Consider the following 23,572-nt stretch of genomic DNA (forward strand, 5'->3'; position numbering starts at 1 on the left):
CCGCAGCACCAGCAGTTTATTGAGTCCTGGCCAGGTGCCTGGAGCATGTCCAGGGCCATGACAAGGAGGAGCCTGGGCCCAGGAGTAAGCCAACAAGAGGGAGAGGAGGCAGTCGTCACCAAATGAAGCTCGTTCCCAGGCCCCGCGGCCCCGATGGCTCTTCTCTGGCCTGCGCAGGACGCGCTACGAGTCCTCGGAGGCTGCTGCACGCAGCGCGAAGAGCTTCTCCCAGCAGGTGGCGACGGTGTCCAGGACACGCAGGAGGAGCCGCCTCCGGCTGCGGCTGCGGCTGCGGCTGCGGCTGCGGCGACTCCGAGGAGGGTGCCTCTTGGGCCACCGGCTCCTCCTCCGCTGTCAGGGGCAGAAAGGTCAGCGAGTGACCACGGTCTCTGCGCCCTCCCCTCCCCCTCCCAGATGGGGACAGATCGGGACGGTGGGAGGCTCAGGGGACCTGTGGAAGGGGAGGGACCCGGGTCTGGCCCCACACACCTGGCGCATCATCCAGCAGTGGCGCCGCATCACTGCTTCGGTGCGCAGGGCTACAGTCCACGCGGCTTTCTCCAGTGCCCCGCGGCGGTGGCCCCGGGCCACTACCCTGCGCAGGGTCCGACCCAGGGACGCAATGGACAGCAGGATATCGTGCTCCTGGGAAAGGAAGGGAGGAAATTGGGGGCTGAGGAGAGGAGCTCAACGGGGAGGCCCCGGAGGGGAACAGCGCGAGTCTCCCCCCATACCTTCTGGGCACCGCAGGAAGCTCCCACCCGATCCCGATCCCGCCATCCGAGGACTGCAGCTCCAGTCAGGTTTTTCTGGATGAAATGGAGGTGTCGGGAGCCTGGCCCGACCTGCCTCACAGCAGCCTGCAGGTCCTCAAAGATGACCACACGGTAGTGGCGGAGCACGTCAGGGATGCTGCAGGTGCGGAGCCCTGCCTGACTCGGTGCGAGCCCCAGCAGAGCCAGCAGGAGCGCCCAGAGTGCAGGCTTGGGAGGCACCTGGAAGGGACACGGGGTCAGGGTGGGGTGCCCAGGCGGGCAGAGGAGACCTGCCCTACAGCAACCCCTCAGGCAATTTGCTCTGGACGGGCCCCCTACCACAGCCACCAGGGACTCTCTGAACTACAGTAGAAAATGAAAGGTCACTGTGCCATTCATCACCCAAGCATGGGTCTAGCAGGACAAATCCCTTCCTGTTTCAAGTCTGAGGGAAGGATAGTAGGCCTGCGAACCAGACAGCTCAATGCTTGATGCATAGATTGGCGGGCTGGAGGATGGCCAGGGGTGAGGGTGAGGGTGGGGGGAGGCGGGCTGGGAAGGCAGGCCCACTGAGCCCTGAGGGGCCAAGAAGGAGACAGAGGGCTCCAGAGCAGGAACTCTGTGCTCTGTGTGCATGGGAACTAGGGGCTCACAAGACTGGAGGGCAGGGCTGACCCCTAGGTCTAGGGGTCCAGCGGGAAACACTACCTGCCGGGATGGCTACACCCCTGACTATCCCCTAACTCAACCCCACACCTCCCAGACATCAGTCCCCACCAGACAGCCAGGCTCTCTCCTCCTGATGAGCACCCCCTGATCCCCAGAACGTTGCTCACCTCTGGGTCCCCAGAGCAGGGGCAGAACTAACCCACCCCCAGAGCCATGGGAAATGGGGTGCCCTTGCACCTCCAGCCCAACCAGGACAGGGGTGAGGGCTCAGAGCTCAAGGCCACACCCCTCTGAGGAGGGGGGGAAGTCTTGGGGAATCCCCCAGAGGCAAGGGAGAAAGGGGCCACATTGTGCCCCACCAGGCATCCCTTTCACGAGCCTCCCCCTCCAGAAGGGGCTGGCTTGGGGAGAAACCCACCACCACCCTCCCCCTAGAAGCCCAAACATCAAAGAGAAAGACCGGCTAGTTCCCAAACAGCGACTGGAAAATTAATCATGTGAACCCAGCGAGACGCAGGACTCGACTCGGCTTCCCAGCCCTGGGAGGGGAGCCTGACCGAGCTGGAGACCTGGGGTGCAGCACTGGCAGGAGGAGTGGGTGCCTTTAGCTGTGGCCCCTCCTCAAATCTGCCCCCAGGCATGCTGGGGGTGGGGTCAGAGGTCACAGCAAGAACAAGAGCTGTGGGTGTGGAGAGCTGTCCACATGGGGGAGATTGGCTGCCCAGCTCTAGGAAGGCCTGCCTGTCCCCCACCCCAGCCAGTGAGAACTGAGCAGCCCTGGCACCGCCGGGCAGACCCCCTCCCTTCCCCCCCCCCCCCCCCCCCCCCCACTGCCGGAAGGACAGGCAAGAGCACCCAGGGCCAGGCCTGCCAGGCCCTCTAGGCCAAGGTGACGGGAACCAAGGGAGGTTTCCCAGTAGGGGACAGATGCTCAAGCAGCCTCCCCTGGACTATGCTCGGTCCCAAACCCTCGACCAGAGTGAGCCCCCTCCCCACTGGCCCCACACTGCTCACCATGGGCCTCTGAGGGTGAGGCCCTCCCTCACTCCTGCCAGTGGGCCTTGCACATGATCCTGGGTCCTCAGGTAGGGAGTGTGGCTGCCACTCCAAGTCCTGCTCCAAGCCTGGCCAACAGGCTTCCCAGGACAGGACACAGCAGGGAAGGCTGGCGGCAGGCAGACAAGGCTTTTGAAGTTGGCTCCTCTGAGCAGAGGAGGGAGGGAGCGGGAGGGAGGCCCCACAACCCCAGCCCTACCCCCTCCCTCTCCCCACCTCCTATCCAATTGCTTCTTCAATTAACCTGACCCTGGAGCCCGGCAGCTGCGGGCTCTCTTCCCATCCAGCGGGTCTTGGATTGAGCCATTGGCCCAAGAAGGTCTGTACTGTCGAGGGGGGGGGCTGGGGGGGGTGTCCAGCGAGCAATGCTGGGCCCGCTGGGGTAGGGGAGCCAGAAGAGGCCAGGGGCCTGTCTGCACCCTCCACTGGGGCCTTCCTCAGAGGTCAGCAGGTGCTGCCTCTCCCAGGAACCCGGCTGCCAGCAGAACCAGGTGGGCTGGACCTAACTCGCCACAGCCACCAGCCCCCACACCCTGATGTCCTGGGGGGGGGGGGTCCTGCCCCAGCTGGTCCTGGTGAGGGGCTTCCCAGGCTTCTCCTACTGCTCATCCCTCCTGGGCCGAGGGGGTCTTTCGCTGGGGGAGGTCACGGCCACTCGCCCAAGGCAGAACCCGACTTGCCTTGAGCTGGAGCTCAAGAAATCCCAGCTGGAGACAAGCTGAGGTACATCTGTCCCAGGGAGAAAAGTCGTTTAACCACCTCAAAGCAAACAACCCCCACGCAAAGGAGGAGATATCCACACTGGATGATCCAGGTGCTCTGGAACATTCCAAGGGCTCTGCAGAAGGCCGCACCCGACACTGAGTTCAGAAATGTGTCCAGGAGAAGCCACATCCAACTCAGAGCACAGAAGCTGCCAGCAGCCCCTGTGACTACAGCCAAGTCACCGTTCCTCCCTGGGCCTCGGTTTCTAGGTCTGTACAGGAATAGGCTGGCTTTCAACCTCCTAAAACTCCACGAGTATCTCTTCGATGTGATAAATGTACCGGGCCGGATCCCTCCCGCCTCCTCCATGAGACAGAAGGAAACCCCAAAGACCCTGTGAACCTCCCTGCTCTGCTCCTCAGGCCTGGCCCACCTCAAGTGAGAAGCAGAAGCAGCATTTCCAGATTCACAGTCTGGGAGTAGGATCCAGGCCACGGGGGTGGTCCCTCCCCTACTCTGGGATGGCAGTGTCCTTGTGGCTCCCAGAACACCAGAGGCGGACCCAGCAGGGCCTGACTCTCTAGGCACAGCTGCCCGTGCCTCAGGTGCTGACATCGAGGCATGTGTTCCCCAACCTTGGCTGCCTTGAGGGGGCTGAGCCGTGGGTCAGCGACTGGTCCCCACAACAGTCTCCTCATTGGTGTCACCAGGAACCAAGAGGCACCAAGCAGCCTGTCTGGAATCTTCTCTAACATGAGCGTGTGGGAACGGCTGCCAGCTACTCCCCTCGTCACCATACGTAACAAGTAGCATCTCCTCTCCTTGGCCCACAGCCTCTGGACAACCCACGACCTCTGGCCAGATGTCTGCAGCCATGGCTGACACACCCCTTCGAAGAGAATCTGCTGGTTTCCAGTTGAACACACACACAGGGGTCCAAAGTATGAGGAAGTCCTTTATCCTCACACAGCATAAACAGTGCAAATATGCTAAGTCTCCCAGGTTATGCATTTTTCAATCCAGAGATGAGGACTTACAGGTGTTTTAGAACAAAATTGATTATACATTATTGATTATAAAAATAATGCCATGAGCAAATATGAGAAAAGCTCTTACCGGTAACATTTCTTTCCGACACACACCCGAGGGGCCTCCCCATGAGCCCCTAGCAACACACTTGGGAGCCACTTTAGGAAGTTGGGCCCGCTGTCTGCACTCACGCAGGACGGTCACTTACCCTGGCAGGCAGACCTGGGAGATGCCCGGGGGAGCCCCAGCTGTTCCCAGAACGTGCACCGCCCCTCCCTTCCCACAGAATCTCAGGGGGTCCCACGGCTTCCCCTGCAGGGTTCAGGCTGTCTCCAAGAGCCCTAGTGAGCCCAGGACGCGGCCTGAGAGCACACGGGGGCAGCCAAAGCACCTACGGGAAGGCAGGGGAGAATGGCGCAGACAAAACCAGCAGGTCACCAACCCCGACAGGCTATCTGGAAAACCTTTAATTAAAGAGCAGGATGGGTGGCTCAGGGCCCCTTCCACCCCCTTGTCACTACCACACGCTCCTCTACGCGCTGTCCTGAGGGCCGCCCCCTACAGGCACCGGAGGGTCAGAAGGTGTTCTTGATGTGGGCTGCCACCAGCACTAGGATCTCCCCAATCTTCCTCTGCCAGTTGGCGATGTCCTTGGACACAGCACACCACAGCTCCCCGTGCCGTGGCTCCGCGTTCTCACAGCGCCTCCTCACCTCCTCCCGCTGCTCCTGGGCAAGGACCACAGGGCACTTGAGACGGGGCTCCTCCCAGGCTGCCCCTCACACGCGCCCCACCACGCTTGCCCGGCCCCACGGCCCTGGAGCTGGAGGGCAGGGGGGCACAAGTGGTGTCTGAGGTGCCCCGCTGCAGCACTGATGGCACGCAGGTGCTGAGCCCAGTCGAGACCAAGTGTGTGCCTCACACAAGTACCCCGAGCAGCTTCCCAGACCCCATGGGGCACGGCTTCCACTTCCCATGGGGACTCCAGGACAGCTGTGACAACACTAAGCATTGTGTGTGGGGGGGGGGGGGGGGATGCTGCTGCCCAGGCCCCCCCAGGCTCATGTCCAGTAGGACAGAACTCGCCCAGGCAGGACAATCATCAGGGCTTGAATCCCATCCCCATTTCTACTGTGACCCCACGCCCCAGTCACCAACCAACTCATCAGAGATGCTAACAGACCACTTAAAATCACCCCAACATCTACATTTCAGGTTAAGAGGCTAAAGGCTGTAACGAGAAAGCAGACGCAGAAGCAAATACCGTCAGGAGGGACCCCTGTGCCTCTCCCCTCCACCCACCCATTGCCCAGAGGTGGGGGTGGAGAGCAGCAGGCAGCCACACCTCACCTCTGTGCCATGCTGCAGCTCAAACTTGTAGAAGAACGCCCAGGCGTCCCCCAGGTCCGAGTCGATCTTCACCGTGCGGTGGAACCACTCCCTGGCTTTGGTGATCTTCCGCTCACTCCAGAACAGCCTGTCCGCAAGCATAAGTTCAGGGACCCAGCGTAAGTGGCCACGTCTGATGGTGCCTGAGGGGTGGTGGGGAGCCAGCTCTGGCAACATCAGGTCGATCCTCTCCCTGGCGAGCCCCTGAGCTCCCAACAGGAGAGCTGAGGAATGGGGCCCGGCTACCTGGGTATCGCTCCCACCACTAACCTGCAACTGTCCTTCAAGGGTCTAATCAGATTGTTTCTTGAAAAAGTCCACACAGAGCAAGAATTCCAAACTCCTTTAAGTTATTAGTTTCCTCTGGGTAAGATACAAGAAGATGAAAGGAAACCTTACAAAAAGTTAAGACTTTAATTAGGGAAAGTTCAGTGAAGTCAGCTCCTCAATAGATTCCTTCTGGAGCATCTGCCCCACGATGCAGTCCCTGGCAGGGACCCAGCCAGCACGGACAAGCTGGGCCTAGGCTCAGCACCAGAACTCGGGCCCACAGCAGACGCAGACACCTGCAAACCAGGCCCACGCTGGAAGCTTCAAGCGAGGACACCAGAAACCCACTGAAGGACCTGTGAGCACCTTCCCCTACACGTCAGGGAAGGTGGAAGGCAAGAGGGGGGAAGGACACTGGGGCAGCACTCTTTGACAGCTGAGACCCTGAGTGGCTTCCACCATCCGCCCAGTCCCAGTGTCCTCTGTGGCCACAGGCATAAAAGCAGACCGCCACACCACTGACACGCCATTCAGGGCGGCTGTGTGGGCTGGTCTCAGTTACAAAACGGAGTAATTTCATGCTCTGATAGCTTGATTGTTTTTTAAGCCCTGTGGTATTCTTAATTGCTGGGTGTTAGATAAACTATGACTTAAAGAGCACAAACTCAGATAGGAGGTTCACAGGACACGAACCTGGGAACAGCAAGGAGTGACTTATTTGCTTTAGCAAAGCCTTTTATGAGGTTTTACGGCTGCCCTATCAGAGCATCAAACAGAGCAGCCCTTCTGGGAGGCGGAAGCCCAGGGCAGAAGGGGGCCCCGGGCGGGCCCAAGCCGGGCCTCAGGAGCCGGAGGGAAGCCTCCACGTGCAGCGTCCTCAGCCTCAAAGCCGCTGGAGGGGAGGTGCCCGGGAGGACCTGAGGAAGTGGGGCCGACACCACCTGCGCATGCCTCGGGATGGGCCAGACTCCCGCTTGGGCAGCAACAGCACGCAGGGGCTCCTGGGCACATATGCCACCTCCGCAAGGGGAGGCCTGAGCAGCAGTCCCGGGAGCCCAGCCAAGGCTCCTTCTGATGCCCCCCACCGCAAACACGGTCACCTCCCGGCCTCCTCTGAGCATACGCAGCCCCTACCCTGCTCGCAGGCCCCCCACGCGTCGGCCGTAACCTCACTTAATCTTGCCGAGGCCCCGAACTCCCTCCCACACCTCCCACACCGCAGGCCACCCCAGGGAGCCTCTGACCCAGCACCCAACATATGAGCTGATGGTGTGAGGTCACTCGCTGACCTCCTGTTGCCCTTGAGACCATGCAACCCAAAGGAAAGATGGTCTCTGGCATGGCCACCTCCACACCTGCAGGCACACTGATTGGGCCTGACTGATGGACCCTGGATTGTCCCCAAGGTCACCAAGGTGAAAGTGTCTGCTTTCTCACGATAACGCGAGAAAGATAATTTCCTTGCTTATAGCCCTTTGAGCCAAAGGAGTCTTGCTTACTAAATTCCATGTGGACCAATGTCAGCAAGTTTGTCTCTGTCTTTCGACGTAGGACACGTGTATGTGTAAACCAAAAAGTGCCCAGACTGAGAGCAGTCCCGTCAGAAGGATCCCAGGACAGAGGGAAGGAGGGCGGGGCTCAGAGGAAGCAGCCTATCTGTGGGGCAGGGGCAGGGGCAGCGCAGACCATTGGGACAGCACCTATCCGCATGGCCTCTCCCTGGAGATGTGCCTGCCTTGGGTCAAAGCAGAAGTGCTTCATTGTGGAATGCTGGTGGCCAAGGACCCTAAGAGATCCCATCAGGTCCCGAAGGGTCAGCAACCCCACAAGGGCCCCTCACTCACTTGGCCACAGCCAGGAGCACGTGGGGGTCGTGCTCACACTTCTTCAGGGCGTCGACACTCTTGGTCTTCCTCTGGGGCCTTGCCTCAAGAAAAATGGCTTCAGACCACAGGACACCTAAAATTCAGACACAAGGATGCCACACCTCAGACCCCCACCTCTGCTTTCAGACACGGCCCATCCGTGCATAGGCTGCCCCGAGATGGGCCTGCCAACATTCTAACCCGGGGTGTCCTCAGACCATGGCTACGGCCTCCCACATGTCTGGGGGAGAGCCGCAAAGGCTGCACTGACCACCTGCCCCACAGCAGCTCTGATGGCACAGGCCAGACAAAGTTCTGGCAATGACTAGGTAGGCAGTACCCAAAACCTTCAAGGTTCACTCCCACTGACTCCATAATTTCCTATCTAAGGATTACAACAAAAAAATCAGAAATACTAACAAAGATTCAAATTGACCAATAGGTGCATCGTAGATTTCTGGCATATATCTACACAGGCACTTTCAACTTTAAAACAAGTCCCGGGGCACCCGGGCAGCTCAGTCGGTTAAGCGTCCGACTCTTGATTTCAGCTCAGGTCGTGATCTCACGGTTTGTGGGTTCGAGCCCTACGTCGGGCTCTGCAATGACAGTGTGGAGCCTGCCTGAGATTCTCTCTCTCTCCCTCTTGCTCTCTGCCTCTCCCCCACTTGCTCTCTCTCTCTCTCTCTCTCTGTCTCTCAAAATAAAACAAGGGACAACACTAAACACACAGGACTTGGGTTTTGTGCAAGAACACAAGTTATGACAATACAAATAAGTCAAAAGTGACTTAAAGGTGAGTTTTAATATATATATATATATTTTTTTTTACCCCAAATCTGTTCACAGTGCACGTATGTTTAAATGCAAAGTGGGGCGCCTGGGTGGCGCCGTCGGTTAAGCGTCCGACTTCAGCCAGGTCACGATCTCGCGGTCCGTGAGTTCGAGCCCCGCGTCAGGCTCTGGGCTGATGGCTCAGAGCCTGGAGCCTGTTTCCGATTCTGTGTCTCCCTCTCTCTCTGCCCCTCCCCCGTTCATGTTCTGTCTCTCTCTGTCCCAAAAATAAATAAACGTTGGAAAAAAATAAAAATAAAAAAAAAAATAAATGCAAAGTAAGATAACAGAAGTTAAGTTTCAGAAGAAAAAGTAATGGTAGTGAACCAGAACACGAAGTCAAACCCACAACAACTGGGACTGGGGATTTAGTTCAAATGTCTGAAAGATCAGGTGCAGCTGAAACTCCGACAAACAAAACACTTTAATAGGGTGTCTGAACCCCGAGACCCACTCCCCCAGGAACTGCTGCTGCCTGGCAAGTCTGGGAAGCCGGGAAGTCCCTTACCGGAGTTGGGGCACTCCTGGAGCGCCTTGGCCATGAGCGTGTTGGCGATGTTCTTCAGCCCTGCGCGGTACTCCAGCCTGACAGACTCCAACCTGAGGAGAGAGGCCCAAAGGACAAGTCAGACCCCATCCACTGAAGCCCAATGGCAAGCCTAACAGTTCTCGAAGCTCCTGGGAAGCCACCGTGGCCAGAGCCACCTGCCCTGCCAAGCACAGCTCGTCCACCAGAGACGCAAGGCACTCGTGCCCACCCCGCCATCAGGCCTGCCAGCAGCCACCCTAGCCGAGGCCTGGACCCTGACATCATGTAGGCACAAGCAGACATGGAGGGCAAGGGCATGCTGGTGCTCCCAGGATGGCTGGGCACCACAGCGGCGGCATCCAGGACCTGCCCAACTCTCTGGGGTCTCCTTTGGCAACAGCTACACTGCAGCCCTGCGACGCTGTTTCCTACAGACAGAATGCCATCCTTGCCTGACAACTTCCTGTTCACCCTTAAAGCCCTGTCCAGATGCCACCTCCGCTGTGGGATGCACTTCCTCGGCCTCATCCACCCCTGATCCCCCATCGTTAGCTCCTGGCTCCCCTGGGCGCCTTCTACTAGAGCACGAATGAAACTGCACCCCACTATGTGCAGGCCTGTTTGTAAATGGAGCCCATCCGAGCTGGACCCTCCCAAGACAGGGACTGTGCTTCCTCCCAGCCAGCACCTGCCACCCTTCTCACGGAGCCTGAGCTGGAAACACTGCACAAATGAGTCTGCACGAGCGACTGAGGGAGCACAGCCCCTCTGAGGGGCGCGCCCGGCTCGCCGGGACTCACCACAGGCCGGGGTTCTTTGGGTTCTTCAGGCGAGACTTCTCCAAAATGGCCCGAGCGCGGGTCAGCTGCCCAACCTTCTCCTCCAGCCGAGAAAGCAACAGCCATAGAGGGGTGGAGTGGGGACATTTTTTCAACTGCAGCAACAAAGAAGAGAGGGATTGGCTGGTGTCAGGGAGGCGCTGTGACAGCTGTGGCAGGCTCCTGGGCCGGGAGTCAGGGATGCCTATGTCCACAGCCACCTGCCCATTTCAGGTCTGGGTGTGGGGTTTCACGTGCACGGCAGTGCTGTGTACAAGCGTATGTTTACTACGTGGCTGTGCACACATGCATGCGTGTGGGGCGCACACATGGCCGCCTGTACGTTAACTGTGCTATAACCTGCACTTGACTGAATGTGGGGCACACAGCTCTGTGGAAGGAAAAACACGGGTCTGAGTGAGGGGACCAGGGTCTGGCCCTGCTACCACGCTACCAGCTGGGGCCCAAGTGAATCACTGCCCGCTGGGCCTCCAATTCCTGAGCAAGGCGAGGCGTAATGACACCCTGAGGCCAGGCGTCCAGTCTCCAAGAGTCAGCTCGTAGCTGCAGCCAGGGGCACCAGCTCACCCCCTGGCTGTAGGCTTCCCGAGCCTTCTCCACCAACTCCTCCTGCTCCTCGATCTGCCCCTTCATCATCCACAGCTTAGGGAAGTCCTCATAGTGCTTCAGGGCCTCCTCACACAGCTCCTGGGCAGCCGCAATGTTCCCCAGCACCCACTCCAGCTTCACAGACTTCATGAACACCTGCAAGACAACCAGACACGCTGTTAAGCAGCCCCTGCTCCCGCCCTGACCACCTGTCTGGACGGCACGGCGACGTCTAGCGCTGTGCCCTGGAAGGACGGCACCTTCACAATACACGCTTTACACTACAGCTCCCCTTAAATGCCACTCATCCTGCTGTGTTTTATGGACCTCTGTAAGCTGTTTCACATCCTTTGGAACAAGGTGGGCGTCGAAAACCACAAATACGGGGCGCCTAGGTGGCTCAGTTGGTTGAGCATCCGACTTTGACTCAGGTCATGATCTCACAGCTCGTGGGTTCGAGCCCCGTGTTGGGCTCTGTGCTGACAGCTCGGAGCCAGGAGCCTGCTTCCGATTCTGTGCCTCCCTCTCTGTCCCAACCCACTCACGTTCTGTCTCTGTCTCTCTCAAAAATAAATAAACATCAAAAACACAAATACACCCCGCAGTCAAGTATGAACCAATAAGCCAAGAGTACCACAGCTTTAGGTGGCACCTCGCACCTTCCGGACACCACAGGCCCCAGGGACCCAGTATGGCCCCAACGCCCCGCTCACCCGGGCAGTGGGTGCGCTGCTCCGTGCCTTGGCCAGTAGCCGCCGGGCACGCTCATACTCATTGTTCTCGGATTCCAGCTTCACAGCGGCCAGCCAGATCTCCTCGCTGTTGGGGTTGGCCTGGAGGGAGAGATGGGATCAGAACAAAGTGGCCAGGGCTAGATTAACTTAATCAAGAGCAGCTAGCCTGGGCACCAGGCCGGGCCTCACTCTGCTGCAGGGCAGTCTGATTCCAGGACTAACAGATGACAGAGCAGGGTCCGGCCCAAGAGTGCTGACCCACCTGAAAACAAGCCAGCCCATTTTCTAGGCACTCAGGCAACACCACCAGCAGCTGGAGAGCCGTCTTCTCCAGGACCCACCCTGAGCTGCAGCCAGGGGCACCGGCTCACCCCCTGGTTGCAGGCTTCCCTGAGTGGCCTCTCAAAGCTGGAATGGCTCGCTCACGTTCTACCCATGTGGATCTGCCATACCCAACCCTGTTCCCAAGCCTGGTGACAAGGGACTGGCCATCTCGGTGTGTCTGTGTGAGCAGGAAAGAATGATGCCCAGGGCATCACTGATGGCGTGGAAGGCTCCCAAGGGCTAGGACTGGGTCACGTACCAACGAGAATCCAGCAGACACACGGGTGCTACACTCGCGGCCTTCTGAAAGCACACTCGCCTGGCTGCATCACAGACCTCATCAACAGCCCCAGAGTGACCAGCAGGGAAAGGAGAGGGCACCTGGAGGGTGGTGCTGGGGACTGGCAGCGGTGCCCAGGCAGATGGCGGGAGAATGCGGTGATGGCTCAGACAGAAGGAGCGTCCTGAACATGTGACTGTCCTCCAACGGACAGGAAAAAGCAAAAGGCCAGATACCAGCCAGGCTCCTCTCGTGGCATTTACTCAGGGAAGGACAAACTTAATTACGCTAGTCAGGGTTACAACAACACACTGATGTTTACACAGCACTCAACAGTTTATAAACATGGCTGCTACGAGCACTGAATAACATGAGAAGTGTTGAATCGCTGTACTGCACACTTCCCAAAACTAACATAACACCATGGGGGGGCACCTGGGGGGCTCAGTTGGTTACGTGTCCGACTTTGGTTCAGGTCATGGTCTCGCGGTTTGTGAGTTTGAGCCCCACGTTGGGCTCTGTGCTGACAGCTCGGAGCCTGGAGCCTGCTTTGGATCCTGTGTCTCCCCCTCTCTCTGCCCCTCCTACGCTAATGTTCTGTCTCTCTCTGTCTCTCAATAATAAATAAACATTTAAAAAAACCCAAAAACCAAAAACACCGTGGGTTAGCTCTGCTGGAATGAAAGTTAAAACACATTAAGCATGCTAACTGCTAACCGCACGCTGCCCGGGTCATGACACCAGCCCAAAGAGAAGCTTGGCTAGGTGTAGCCGTCTGAATGTAATCCCAACCACCTAAGGGCCCAGCAGCACCAGGAGGCCCACGAGTGGCCTCTGTGCGCATCCTGTGTTCAGAGTACAGGGACGGAACAATCCAATTCTCACATGTGCTCTCCTGTGAGAAATGGCTGTATCTGGCTACTGCTCCACTCACCTGGGGAATGTCGCCTGCTTGCCCCGTGCTCTGTGTTCTGGAATATTTGGCCCATGGTTACACTGAATGGCCATGACCAAGAGGTAGGTCTGCCAGCTGGCCATCCTCCTACTCTTGGGCCCCCTCAGGACCCCAGCTGCCCATAGAGCAGCCGAGTCTGGTGCATCAGGACCAACTCACTTCTCCTCTCTCAGGTCAGCTCCCGTCAATGAGCAGGGGGAGGGCTCAAGGGCACATGCACGCTGCAGCCCTCGGGCCTCGACAGGCACTGAGGTGGGGGTTCAAGAGCACACGCCCCCTGGCAGCCCAGCGGACCCCTCAACCCACCTGGAAGGCCAGAGCCAGGATGCTCCTTGCCGCAGGCACATCCCCTGCTAGCCACTTGGACTTGGCGCCCATAAGCCACAGCACCTCCGCTTTGGGGCAATGGGCCACAGCCCTCTGCAGGAGTGCCTCCAAGGACTCCCTGAAAGACAGAGGGCCACAGTCACCACCAGAGCATGCAGGGTGCTCACAGCGTCAGCCTGGGTGCTGAAAAGACAGTTACTGCTCCAAAGTTCGGTGCTATAAATGATTTACCAAATTTTACAATGGGGAGAGTGTGGGGAAATCTTTTCTCTTCATAAAGGTTCTAAAATCAACTACCGAGGAGGGTGCTACAAAGCATGCATTGTTAAATAGCTAAGCCTGATGGAGGAACTTCTCAAGGGACCCTTTCATAGCCATGGGTCCTGAGGGGAGTGACAACTTCACAGTCTGGGTGACAGGAGAGCTCTTTTCATCTTTAACCACAGATCTGCTGATAAAGATTATGACCCAGAATCTGTTCTCTGGCATCCAAAGAAATGGTCTTATTGGAAGAAACTTCTTTTGGTCACTACCGAGCAACAATACCGCCAGCCTGGGTATCAAGTGGGAAGCCCCCAACCCTCAGGTGGCCACCACCCCTGTTGCACCGCCTGGCACACAAGCTCTCTGGGCCTCGGCAGCAAGACGAAGGACTCACTCTGTGTGGAGAGAAGCCCAAGAAAGTCTGCAGCATGCTTCCCAGATGACACCAGAGCCAGGACCCCAGACCCTGAGCCCCTCGTGCCATTCCATGCCACGAGTCAGCCGGACAGGAAGGGTGCCAGAGCCGGGGAGGGGGCTGCCCCACGCCCAGGGCCCAAGAGGAGCAGTGCCAGTGAGGCACGTCCACAGACCACACCCAGCAGGAGAGGCCCTGCTCTGGACTTGGGACTGTCACAGGTGAACTTGTACAGAGTGAGCCAGCACGGTCATCTCAAAGCAGCCTCAGATGAGTCCACTCCAAAACACTAAACCAGATGGTGAGAGTGGGGAGGAGACAAAAGCCTCAGCAACACACATGGGAAAACACCCTGACCAGACTGAGATTCAACAATGCCGGGAAAGGAAAGAGAAAGGGGCTGGATGCTCCCAGCAAAAGCCCTGCTGGAATGAGCAAGGCCTGTCCCCCCGCCCCAGCACAGGAAAGAGCAGCGGAGGGCCTGGATGCAGAGTGCACGACATGAGGCTGATACCCTGGAGAGGCACCCCTTGAACACCAGAAATTGCAACACCTAATTCAATCAGCAGTTACAGCCAATAAGGCAGACCCAAAAGGTTTTTTCAATTAAAGAATACAATTAGAGAAAATTGTCAAGGACCTCCTCAGAGCACAAAAACTAGCCTAAACCCAAAGTCAGCAGAGCTTAAATGAAAACCATGCCTGCCTGGGCCCAGATGCCGCACCGCCCACACTGCTAAATCCAGTGCTGGCACAGACGTGGAGCTTTAGAACCCTGCCTCGCCCCAGGCACCCTTGGGCCACCAGGCGTCTGCCAACGCAGCTGTAGGCACTTCTGCAGAAATGCCCTCAGCGTCTCCGTTTCTCAACTATAAAAGAGTGATAATCCTATCTGGTACAGAAGGAGCCATAAAGACAGATCTCAAAGTCTCAAGTGCAGTAGAAGATTCTGTCCCTCATTGCAGAGGACTGGATCTCAAATTTAGGTCCTTGCCCACCTATGCGGAGGGGAGGTTTCAACTCAGCTCTGCCCGACCTGGAGTCAGAAGGCCAATGGGCACACGGAGTGGAGCGCGCCACCAGGCACCTGGGGCCCAAGCACATACCTGGTGCCGTGGTTCTTCTCGAAGTACGCGGCTCTCAGCCACACACTCTTCTTGCTGGGGAACACTTGCAGGGCGTAGGCATAGATAGCTCGCGCACACTCCAGGGCATTGTGGGCCACACACTAGAGCAGAAAGATAAGGGTGAGAGTGGGCAGCCCAGCCCTGGCCTCAGAGCAGGAGGCACGATGGCCCGTCTGCTCAGAACCACACCGTGGGAAACACGACCCGGGAGAGCGAAACCCCAGGAGGATGGGGAGTGCAACACACGGGGCCTGGCCTGGGGCTGTCTGCCAGCCCTCATACACAGCAGGAGCTGGTGCAGGGGAACAGCAGCCGCCAGCCGCAGGGGAGAGCTGACCACACACCACACACGTTGGTTCCTCTCTGAACTCAGGGTTAAGTGTATGTTCTCCCTTATAAAAGCCATGCTCGTTAGAAACCTGTAAAACACAGATGAGCACAAAGAGAAAGAAAGCATCTATCCACCTGAATGGCTGTGAACGGGTGTGGGCTCTGATGCGGGGAACAGAAAAACTCTGGAGTCTGAGACCGTGGCGATGGCCGCACAACACCGTGAGTGTGCTAGACGCCATGGAATCACATGCTTCCAAGTGGCAAGAATGGCAAACTTTATATGTGTATTTTACCACAATAAAAAATGTAGCTTACGGGGCACCTGGGTGGCTCAGTTGGTTAAGCATCCGACTCTTGAGTTTGGCTCAGATCATGATCTCACGAGTTCGTGAGATCGAGTCCCATGTTCAGGCTCCGCACTCACAGTGTGAAGCCCACTTGGGGTTCTCTCTCTCCACCCCTCCCTCACAGACAGAGAGCACTGTCTCTCAAAGATAAATGAACTTGAAAGAAAAGAAAAGAAAAGAAAGAAAAGAAAAGAAAAGAAAAGAAAAGAAAAGAAAAGAAAAGAAAAGAAAAGAAAAAAGAGGAAGGAAGGAAGGAAGGAAAACAGTTTTTTTTTTAATGTTTTATTTATTTTTGAGAGAGAGAAAGAGAGAGAGGGAGAGAGGGAGAGAGAAAGCTAGGGAGGGGCACAGAGAGAGGGAGACACAGAATCTGAAGCAGGCTCCAGGCTCTGAGCTGTCAGCACAGAGCCTGACGCGGGACTTGAACTCACGAATCGTGAGATCATGACCTGAGCCAAAGTCAGACGCTGAACTGACTGAGCCACCCAGGTGCCCTAGCTTTCCTTCTTAAAAAAAAAAAAAAAAATGCAGCTTAAAAAAGAAAGAAAGAACCCATCCACTCAAACAGCACTTCCATAAACACTTGCTGCTACTTTCTCTGGATGTTTTTTTTCCTTATTGAAGAATGACTTTAGGGGGGCCTGGGTGGCTCAGTCGGTTAGGCATCTGACTTCGGCTCAGGTCATGATCTCATGGTTCGTGGGTTTGAGCCCCACGTCAGGCTCTGTGCTGACAGCTTGGAGCCTGGAGCCTGCTTTGCAATCTGTGTCTCCCTCTCTCTCTGCCCCTTCCCCACTCATGCTCTGTCTCTCTCTCTCTCGCTCTCAAACATAAATAAGCATTGAAAAAAAAAAAGAAAAAGACAGAAAGAATGACTTTATTCCCTGGTTGGAATCAAGCAACACAAGAAAGCCAGTCACTCTGTGAAAGCCATCTCTTGAGAAGGTCATGAGCCAGGGACGCTCACTGGAACGGGCTGACCCAGGGGAAAGGCCAGTGCCCCCCATACTCAACACCAGATGCTCGCGGACCACCTGAGAAACGTGCCGCCCTAAACACTCTGCACACGCAGGAAGCGTTCTCATACCAAGAAAGGGTTTTGTATTCTGAGGTAAGTGAAAAGCCACTAGGAACTGTGTCGGAAACAAAGTTTTGCAGCAACGATCATCAAAATGTCACGGATGGAACCAGACAGGCACCTCACAGAGCCAGCCAAGGCCACTTCCCAGACTGACGGCTGCATTCTCCAAGAGAACGGCTATAAGCCTCCTGTTGCACAAAGACCACCATGTGGAAATGGGTGTGGAGTTAGAAAACAGGGATGCAGCTTCGACCTCCTTGTTCAGACTGGGTTCCTTCTTGGTCACGTGGCCTCAATCTGACTCAAGCACCACAGAAACCAAGAAGGGCCCCGCCTCGGGCGTGTCCTGACCAGTAGTGACTGAAAAAGTGACAGAAGATGCCAAATGAGGATTAGACCCCATACAAACTGGTCTGTACTCTTTGTGACTTTTGACCAAGGTCCTGGAGGCCGGTTACAAAGACTTTCGGGCATCCGTGGCCCCACTGGATCAAATGACAGCCCACCAGGGGTCTCAGGTGTGGGTGAGCCAGGCAGGGCCCCGTGGGGTGGGAGTATTAGGAAAACACTCGCTCTTCTGAGCACAGAGACTTGAGCTCTTACTCCAGAATTGCACAGCTTTGTGAAAGACAGCCGTGTTGTTCTACGACACGTGCAAGAGACAATAAAAAAGAAAAAGAAAATCCGAAATGGTTCGTGGGCTTCTGCTCCCACAATCTGTCATCCATAGGGCAAGGTCTATCCCCCCTCCGCTCCTCCCCTCGCCAGGCCTCGTATGTTGTCAAAGCAATAAGGAAAATAAAATGAAGTGAAGTCTTTAACTCCATATGCAGAATAAAAAGGGGCTCGACAACAAGAAACTAGGATTCTTTGGCATATTTGGGAATTTCCTTTCGATACAGACACTGAGCATATTTGTTACTCTTTATACTTCTTTGCGTCTTAAATGTTACATAATGAAAAGCTTTTAACACCCATGATGGTTGGCCTGTGTCTCAACTTGCCTAAAGAACCAAGGTATATTTGGTGTGCACTAGACCATCGGCAGGCCACAGGCCCCTGGAAGTGCATGGCATGGCCAGCACCTGTGCCCTGGGTCATAGCACATGTGGCGCTCAAGAGGTTATGTGAGCTCCACACCGGTGATGCCATCAGGGGCTATAATCTCCCAGAATGGAGTAGGGATCCTTAGCCTCTCCTAACAGAAAGAAACAAATAGCCACGTGAATAAGGGAAAGGTCACTACTGTAGAATTCCAACTAATAAACTCTAATAAAATACAGAAGAAATGGTGTTGAGAAAAGCACTATTTGGCACCTGGGGGGCTCAGTCAGTTAAGTGTCCGACTTCGGCTCAGGTCATGATCTCACAGTTTGTGAGTTCGAGCCCCACGTTGGGCTCTGTGAGAACACCTCAGAGCCTGGAGCCTGCTTTGAATTCTGTCTCCTGGTCTCTCTGCCACTCTCCCGTTCATGCTCTGACTCTCTCTCTCAAAAATAAACATTAAGAAAGAAAAGAAAAGAAAAGAAAAGAAAAGAAAAGAAAAGAAAAGAAAAGAAAAGAAAAGAGAAAAGAAAAGAAAGAAGGAAGGAAGGAAGGAAGGAGCACTATTTGGCAAATACCATAGTAACTGATACAGGACAAAAACATCATTAATGGGCCTGCAAACTAGTAGGTCAAAGTTTGGCAAGAAACAGGATGTTTAATCTCAGAGTGCCTCCCCACAAGGCACTTATTAATTAGAAAGGAGAAAAAGAGTAACCTTCCAGTGGAGAAACCTGATGGATGCCACTTGAGCTGCTCAGAGCTGAACGGGCACAGGCACCTACCAACACAACCTGCCAGGACACAACACCCCACAAAGATGCAGAACCCCAACCCCAATGTGGGGACACATCATGGAGACCCAAATCAGGGGGCCACAAAGTCACAAAGTCAATCAGGGGGCCAGAAGTCAGACTCCTGAAAAACGACGACAGACCAAAGCCCTCTCTAGACTATCAGGGCCACGGAAACCTGAGGCTGTGACCGGGGGCGGCTGCTGCACCAGAACCAGCTGTGTTTTTCCTTCCTGTGAAAGGGACACTTAGGGAGGCAACTGGTGGAATTTGGCCTGCAAATTACATAATGGCACTGTGTCAACATTATTTCCTCATTTTGATAGCTATGTTGTGACTGTGTAAGAAAACATCGTCTTTTAAAGAAACGCTGCAGTACTTGGAGGAAAGGGGCCGTGACCTCTGCAATTTACTCACAACTATTCAGAAGAAACAGTAAGGGGTGTGTGTGCATGTGTGTGCACGTGTGAGTGGAATGGGAAAGGCAAATGTGGTGAAACGGTCAAATTCGGAGGAATCTGGGTGAAGGGCATATAAGAAGCCTTCATACAGTTTGCAACATCTGTAAATCTAAAATTATTTCAAAATAAGCTAAAAAAAAAAAAAAAAAGAGAGCCACCTTTAAGGCACTGAATACCTAAAATACATACTGATTTTGACCCCCATGCTCTCTTCTCTGGAAGCCTATTCCAAGGAAATAATTTCAAAGTAGGCAAAAGCTTCGTATACAAAATGCCTTCTGAAGTGCAACTTATCAAAGAACCCAGGGGGTAGATGTGGGGAGGTAAAAAACAGCTGAGAGAGCTCTGTGGGCTCCCACTCTGCTGGCTCCTGGTCCACAGCACATAGTCAGCCCACACAGAGCACAGAACACTGCAGATCAGGAGGTCTGCAAGGAGTGGCTCTCCAGGTAAACCTGGGTTAGGAGAAATCTGTACTCCTTACAGCTACAACTATGTTTAAGAAAGTCAGCAGATCAGGGGCCCCTGGGTGGCTCTGACTCTTGAAAATCTTGATCTTGGCTCAGGTCATGATCTTGCAAGTTGTGGGTTCGAGCCCCACGTCGGGCTCTGTGACGACAGCATGGAGCCTGCCTGGGATTCTCTCTCCTCTCTCTCCGACCCTCCAGCTCACGCATGCTCTCTCTCAAAATAAATACATTTTAAAAAATCAGCAGATCAAGAAGACTTTCACATCTGCAGCTAGTTCCCCCCAGGTGCTTCAGGCCCACGTAGCCGGACTTACACTGTCAGCATCTTCCATCCAGGTGTGCTTCCGATCTTCCTCCTCGATCCCAATGCCAATCACAGCACGCATGACGGCCTGGCAGGTGGCCACACTCCCAGCCTTGTCACACTCCTCAGCATCCTACAAGAGGGACACAAAACTATAGTCCAGAGCTGCAGGTGCCTGACAGGGGCACGCTACGCCCACATGAAGAGGACGGACAGCCCCTGCATTGCAGGTCGGTGCGCACCCAAGGCGCTGATGCCCATCGAGCCCTCCTGCAGCCCACCCGGCAAGGTAACCCTCCTTTCCACCCAGCAGATGAATGCTTGACAAATACCTAAGGACTTAACAAGGCTGCACCTATGCACTCCCAAGCACTGCACAAGCAGCTCTGTGTGCACAGCACTGTGGGAGACAGCTCAGTGGCCACACGAGGCTCTGCATGGAACACACTTCCAAAGTAGTAAGAACCAAGACAAGCTCACAAACATTTGCACCTGTTGGTCTAGAACTCAGGATTCAAAATGGACAAAAGGAGGAAATACTCTAACTGGATCCCAGGGCCTTGCAGGCCACAGCAAGAGCTCTGGGTTTTACTGCTGTGGGGCAGGCAGGCACCAGAGGTTTTTAAACTAGAGGAGGAGTCACATAATCAGTCTCATTTTAAAAGGACAGCCCTAACCGCTGTGTGGAGCATTAGCAGGGAAACACAACAGGACACACTGCCATGTCTGGGGGAAGCTGTGGTCTGGCCAAGGACTGCCACAAATGGGTGACAAGGTGCACCCGGACCAGGGACAGACAGCAAGACAGGCCACCCGGACCAGGGACAGACGGCAAGGCAGGCCACCCGGACCAGGGAGAGATGGGAAGGTAGGCTCAAACTGCCTGCCGGACAAGGGGTATGAGAAAAAGGAGTCAGCAGTGACTCACGAGGCATAAATGCTGGTGCTTCATACTGAGGTGAGCAAGGCTGAGGACTAGCATGTTTTGTGGGCAAACCAGGAGATGCACCCTGGACACATCAGGCCCTGGTACTGTCCCATGTCGCTGGGGGACGCAGGGCAGCAGGGGTGCAATCCAGGATGTGGGGAGCACCCAGAGCAGAGTCCACATTTGGGGGTTCCTGTCCTGTAAGTGCCATTCTTGCTTGGCAATGTGGTGAGACGAGACCCTCACAGAAGCACAGACAAGTCTCAGAAAGGGGCTGAGGGCCAAACCACCAAGCGATTTAGAGGAGAGAAGGAGAGGGGCGCCTGGGTGGCTCAGTCGGTTAAGCGGCCGACTTCGGCTCAGGTCATGATCTCGGGGTCCGTGAGTTCGGGCCCCAAGTCGGGCTCTGTACTGACAGCTCAGAGCCTGGAGCCTGTTTCAGATTCTGTGTCTCCCTCTCGCTGACCCTCCCCTGTTCATGCTCTGTCTCTCTCTGTCTCAAAAATAAATAAAACGTTAAAAAAAATAATAAAAAAATAAAAATAAAAAATAAAATAGAGGAGAGAAGGAGAACCAGCAAAGGAGGGGAAGTGGCGCCAGCAGGACGAAAGGAAAAGCATGTGAGTACATGCAGACACTGTTCGAGGGCATGGCTGGTGGAGCCAGGCCTGTCGCAGAGGCTCCTGAGGTGTCCAGCGGGGCCCGGGGTCAGGGCCAGGACTGGGTTCCACAAAGAATGGGAAGTAGGAAGTAAGAAGGCAAGGAGAAAACCCGTTCGGCAGAGTCTGGTGCTCAGTAAATGGTGACTTTGCTCAGAGGGCAAAACCCCTCAGCCGTAACACTCTTTGCAGGACACCACAAAGACACGTTTTATGTGCTAGCCTTAAGAAGACCAGGCAAGACTCGTGTGCTTTCAGATCCCTTCATCACATTCAAATAGAAGCAAATAGCAGCAAAACACAAAGTTTGAGGAAAGCTTATTTCTTATTTAATTTTAAATGTTTACTTATTTTTGAGAGAGAAAGAGAGAAAGAGCATGAGCAGGGGAGGGGCAGAGGGGCAGACGGGAGAGAGAGGACCCCAAGCAGGCTCCAAGCTGCCAGCACAGAGCCCAACACGGGGCTCGAACACACAAACCGTGAGATCATGACCTGAGCTGAAATCAAGAGTCTGATGCTTAACTGACTGAGCCACCCAGGTGCCCCAAATTTTGAGGAAAATTTTAAAAACTTCTAGCTCATGCTGTGTGTTTTTCTGCACAAAGCCAGTGTCTTAATGGAGGGTTTACAGGAAGCTGGTCTGAGAACCAGCAAGGAGACAGGACACCTACCATCCCCTCCTGCAGTAATCCTTCCTGACAAGAGGGAAACACAGGCTGGCAGAAGAAACGGGACTCACTGTGGCCCAGCCAGTGTGCCCCAAAAGGGGGGTTAGGAATGGTAATTGACGTGCGTGGGCATTTCCGGGGGCACAGGGCGCTCACCTCCACTCTGTGCAAAACGGGGCTCCAGGGAGACCTAGAAGGCAGAGAGCTGGAGCAGGTAAGGCCTGCCAGGTGCACAGTCAGCCTCCAAAAAGCCCTCAGAGAACCAGAGAAGCTGCTGACTGAGCCGGAACCCCCCTGCCCCCGCTCCTGAGACAACGAGAAATCCAGACAACGACACCACCTGTGAAGCAGCTGTTGTCAAGACACTGGACACGGGTAACAAAGGGCTGTGAGGACTGAGACGCAGAAGCAGTCAAGGGGAGCCCCATGTTAGCCCAGCTCACCGCCTGGAGAGTTTCCAGGCCGCAGAACAGGGAGGGGGACCCAGGTGGGAACGCTGGAGGAGGCGGTGCTGAGCCCTAGAAGATGAAGAGGCATACAGTACACAGGATCAAGCACAAGAGAAGAAAGGTGCAGTGGAGAGACAACCCTGGCGATGTGCTCTGCAGAGAGCCACCTGGGGGTCTTCTCTGAGCACCAAACAAAGCATGAGTGTTTGAAAAGAACCACCCACAATGGTTAGAGCACTCCTCAGAGCTCACATGGGGCCAGGAACAGTGCCTCTTTCCAGGGCCAGACCGGAAACCCCCGAGAGACACAGGTCACTGGGCACAGTGCACAGAGAGGTCTCACCTCCACAGGGGGATTAGCCCTGAACTGTCCCAAACCCACTACTGCGGGGGTCCAACCTAGCAAAGCATTAAAGCAAGGTCCAAAGGACCAAAGCAGCAGCTGGTCCAGTAGGAAAGCCTCGAGGACGTACAGGAATGCAAAACTGCCCAGCACCCAGCAAGGGGAAATTCACGGTATCTGGCAACAAGTTGAACATTACCAGCCATGCAAAGAAATAAGAATATGCAACTTGTAACGAGAGGATTAACAAATCTATCAAAATTAATCCCAAATGCACAAAGACATCAGAGTTAGGAGACAAGGGCACTAAAACAGTCGTTATATTGAGTCTGTGTGTCCAAAACGCCAGCACAAGGGTGTCTGGGTGGCTCTGTTGGTTGAGCGTCCAACTCTTGCTTTCAGCTCAGATCATGATCAAGCCCTGCACTGGGCTCTGCACTGAATGTGGAGCCTGCTTGGGATTCTCTCTCTCCCTCTCTGCCCCTCCTCCACTCGTATATACACTCTCTCTTAAAAAAAAAAAAAGGTTGTACACATGTGAAAGACATTTTTAAAAGACCAAAATTAAATTCACAGAAATGAAAACTACAAGATCTGAAGTGGAAAATCCCCTAGATGAGATAAACAGCAGATCAGATGTTACAGAAGAACAAACTTTGAGGACAAAGCCATACAAGTTATCCAAAACGAAATGGAAAGAAAAGAAGAAAAGTTCTTTAAAATATAACTAAGGCACC

General features: G+C 55.1%; 2 protein-coding genes across 3 annotated transcripts in view; both read right to left on the reverse strand.

The window, feature by feature from the left end:
- CA3H20orf204 (chromosome A3 C20orf204 homolog) lies at positions 1-3,137 on the reverse strand. Of its 2 annotated transcripts, XM_053199679.1 has the most exons (5): positions 2,725-3,137; positions 2,439-2,589; positions 735-995; positions 490-645; positions 1-351 (listed from the first exon to the last, which is right to left on the reverse strand). In XM_053199679.1, exons 2-5 carry the CDS (start codon positions 2,439-2,441, stop codon positions 184-186), a joined length of 588 nt encoding a protein of 195 aa, XP_053055654.1. In that variant the 5' UTR covers positions 2,442-2,589; positions 2,725-3,137; the 3' UTR covers positions 1-183. The 2 variants fall into 2 exon arrangements, with proteins under 2 accessions (XP_053055654.1, XP_014926278.2); XM_015070792.3 differs by having other exon boundaries at positions 2,439-3,137.
- Positions 3,138-4,663: 1,526 nt separating this feature from the next.
- PRPF6 (pre-mRNA processing factor 6) overlaps positions 4,664-23,572 on the reverse strand; it is a 46,991-nt gene continuing 28,082 nt past the window's right edge. Inside the window, exons 12-21 of the mRNA XM_027046748.2 lie at positions 19,799-19,921; positions 14,934-15,055; positions 13,128-13,266; positions 11,242-11,361; positions 10,508-10,684; positions 9,902-10,035; positions 9,081-9,172; positions 7,718-7,832; positions 5,565-5,691; positions 4,664-4,942 (exon numbers count right to left, since the gene is read on the reverse strand). Coding sequence (XP_026902549.1) covers positions 4,790-4,942; positions 5,565-5,691; positions 7,718-7,832; positions 9,081-9,172; positions 9,902-10,035; positions 10,508-10,684; positions 11,242-11,361; positions 13,128-13,266; positions 14,934-15,055; positions 19,799-19,921 — 1,302 coding nt within the window. The 3' untranslated portion in view covers positions 4,664-4,789. The remainder of the gene's footprint in view (positions 4,943-5,564; positions 5,692-7,717; positions 7,833-9,080; positions 9,173-9,901; positions 10,036-10,507; positions 10,685-11,241; positions 11,362-13,127; positions 13,267-14,933; positions 15,056-19,798; positions 19,922-23,572) is intronic.

This window comes from Acinonyx jubatus, chromosome A3 (genome assembly GCF_027475565.1).
Source record: "Acinonyx jubatus isolate Ajub_Pintada_27869175 chromosome A3, VMU_Ajub_asm_v1.0, whole genome shotgun sequence".
NCBI classification, from domain to species: domain Eukaryota; kingdom Metazoa; phylum Chordata; class Mammalia; order Carnivora; family Felidae; genus Acinonyx; species Acinonyx jubatus.

Excerpts from the sequence above, each read along its gene's own strand:
- CA3H20orf204 (XM_053199679.1), bottom strand. Across the intron at positions 646-734 it reads CTTCCTGCGGTGCCCAGAAG|GAGCACGATATCCTGCTGTC; the intron begins GTATGGGGGGAG and ends TTCCTTTCCCAG. Across the intron at positions 352-489 it reads ACTGCTGGATGATGCGCCAG|CGGAGGAGGAGCCGGTGGCC; the intron begins GTGTGTGGGGCC and ends TGCCCCTGACAG.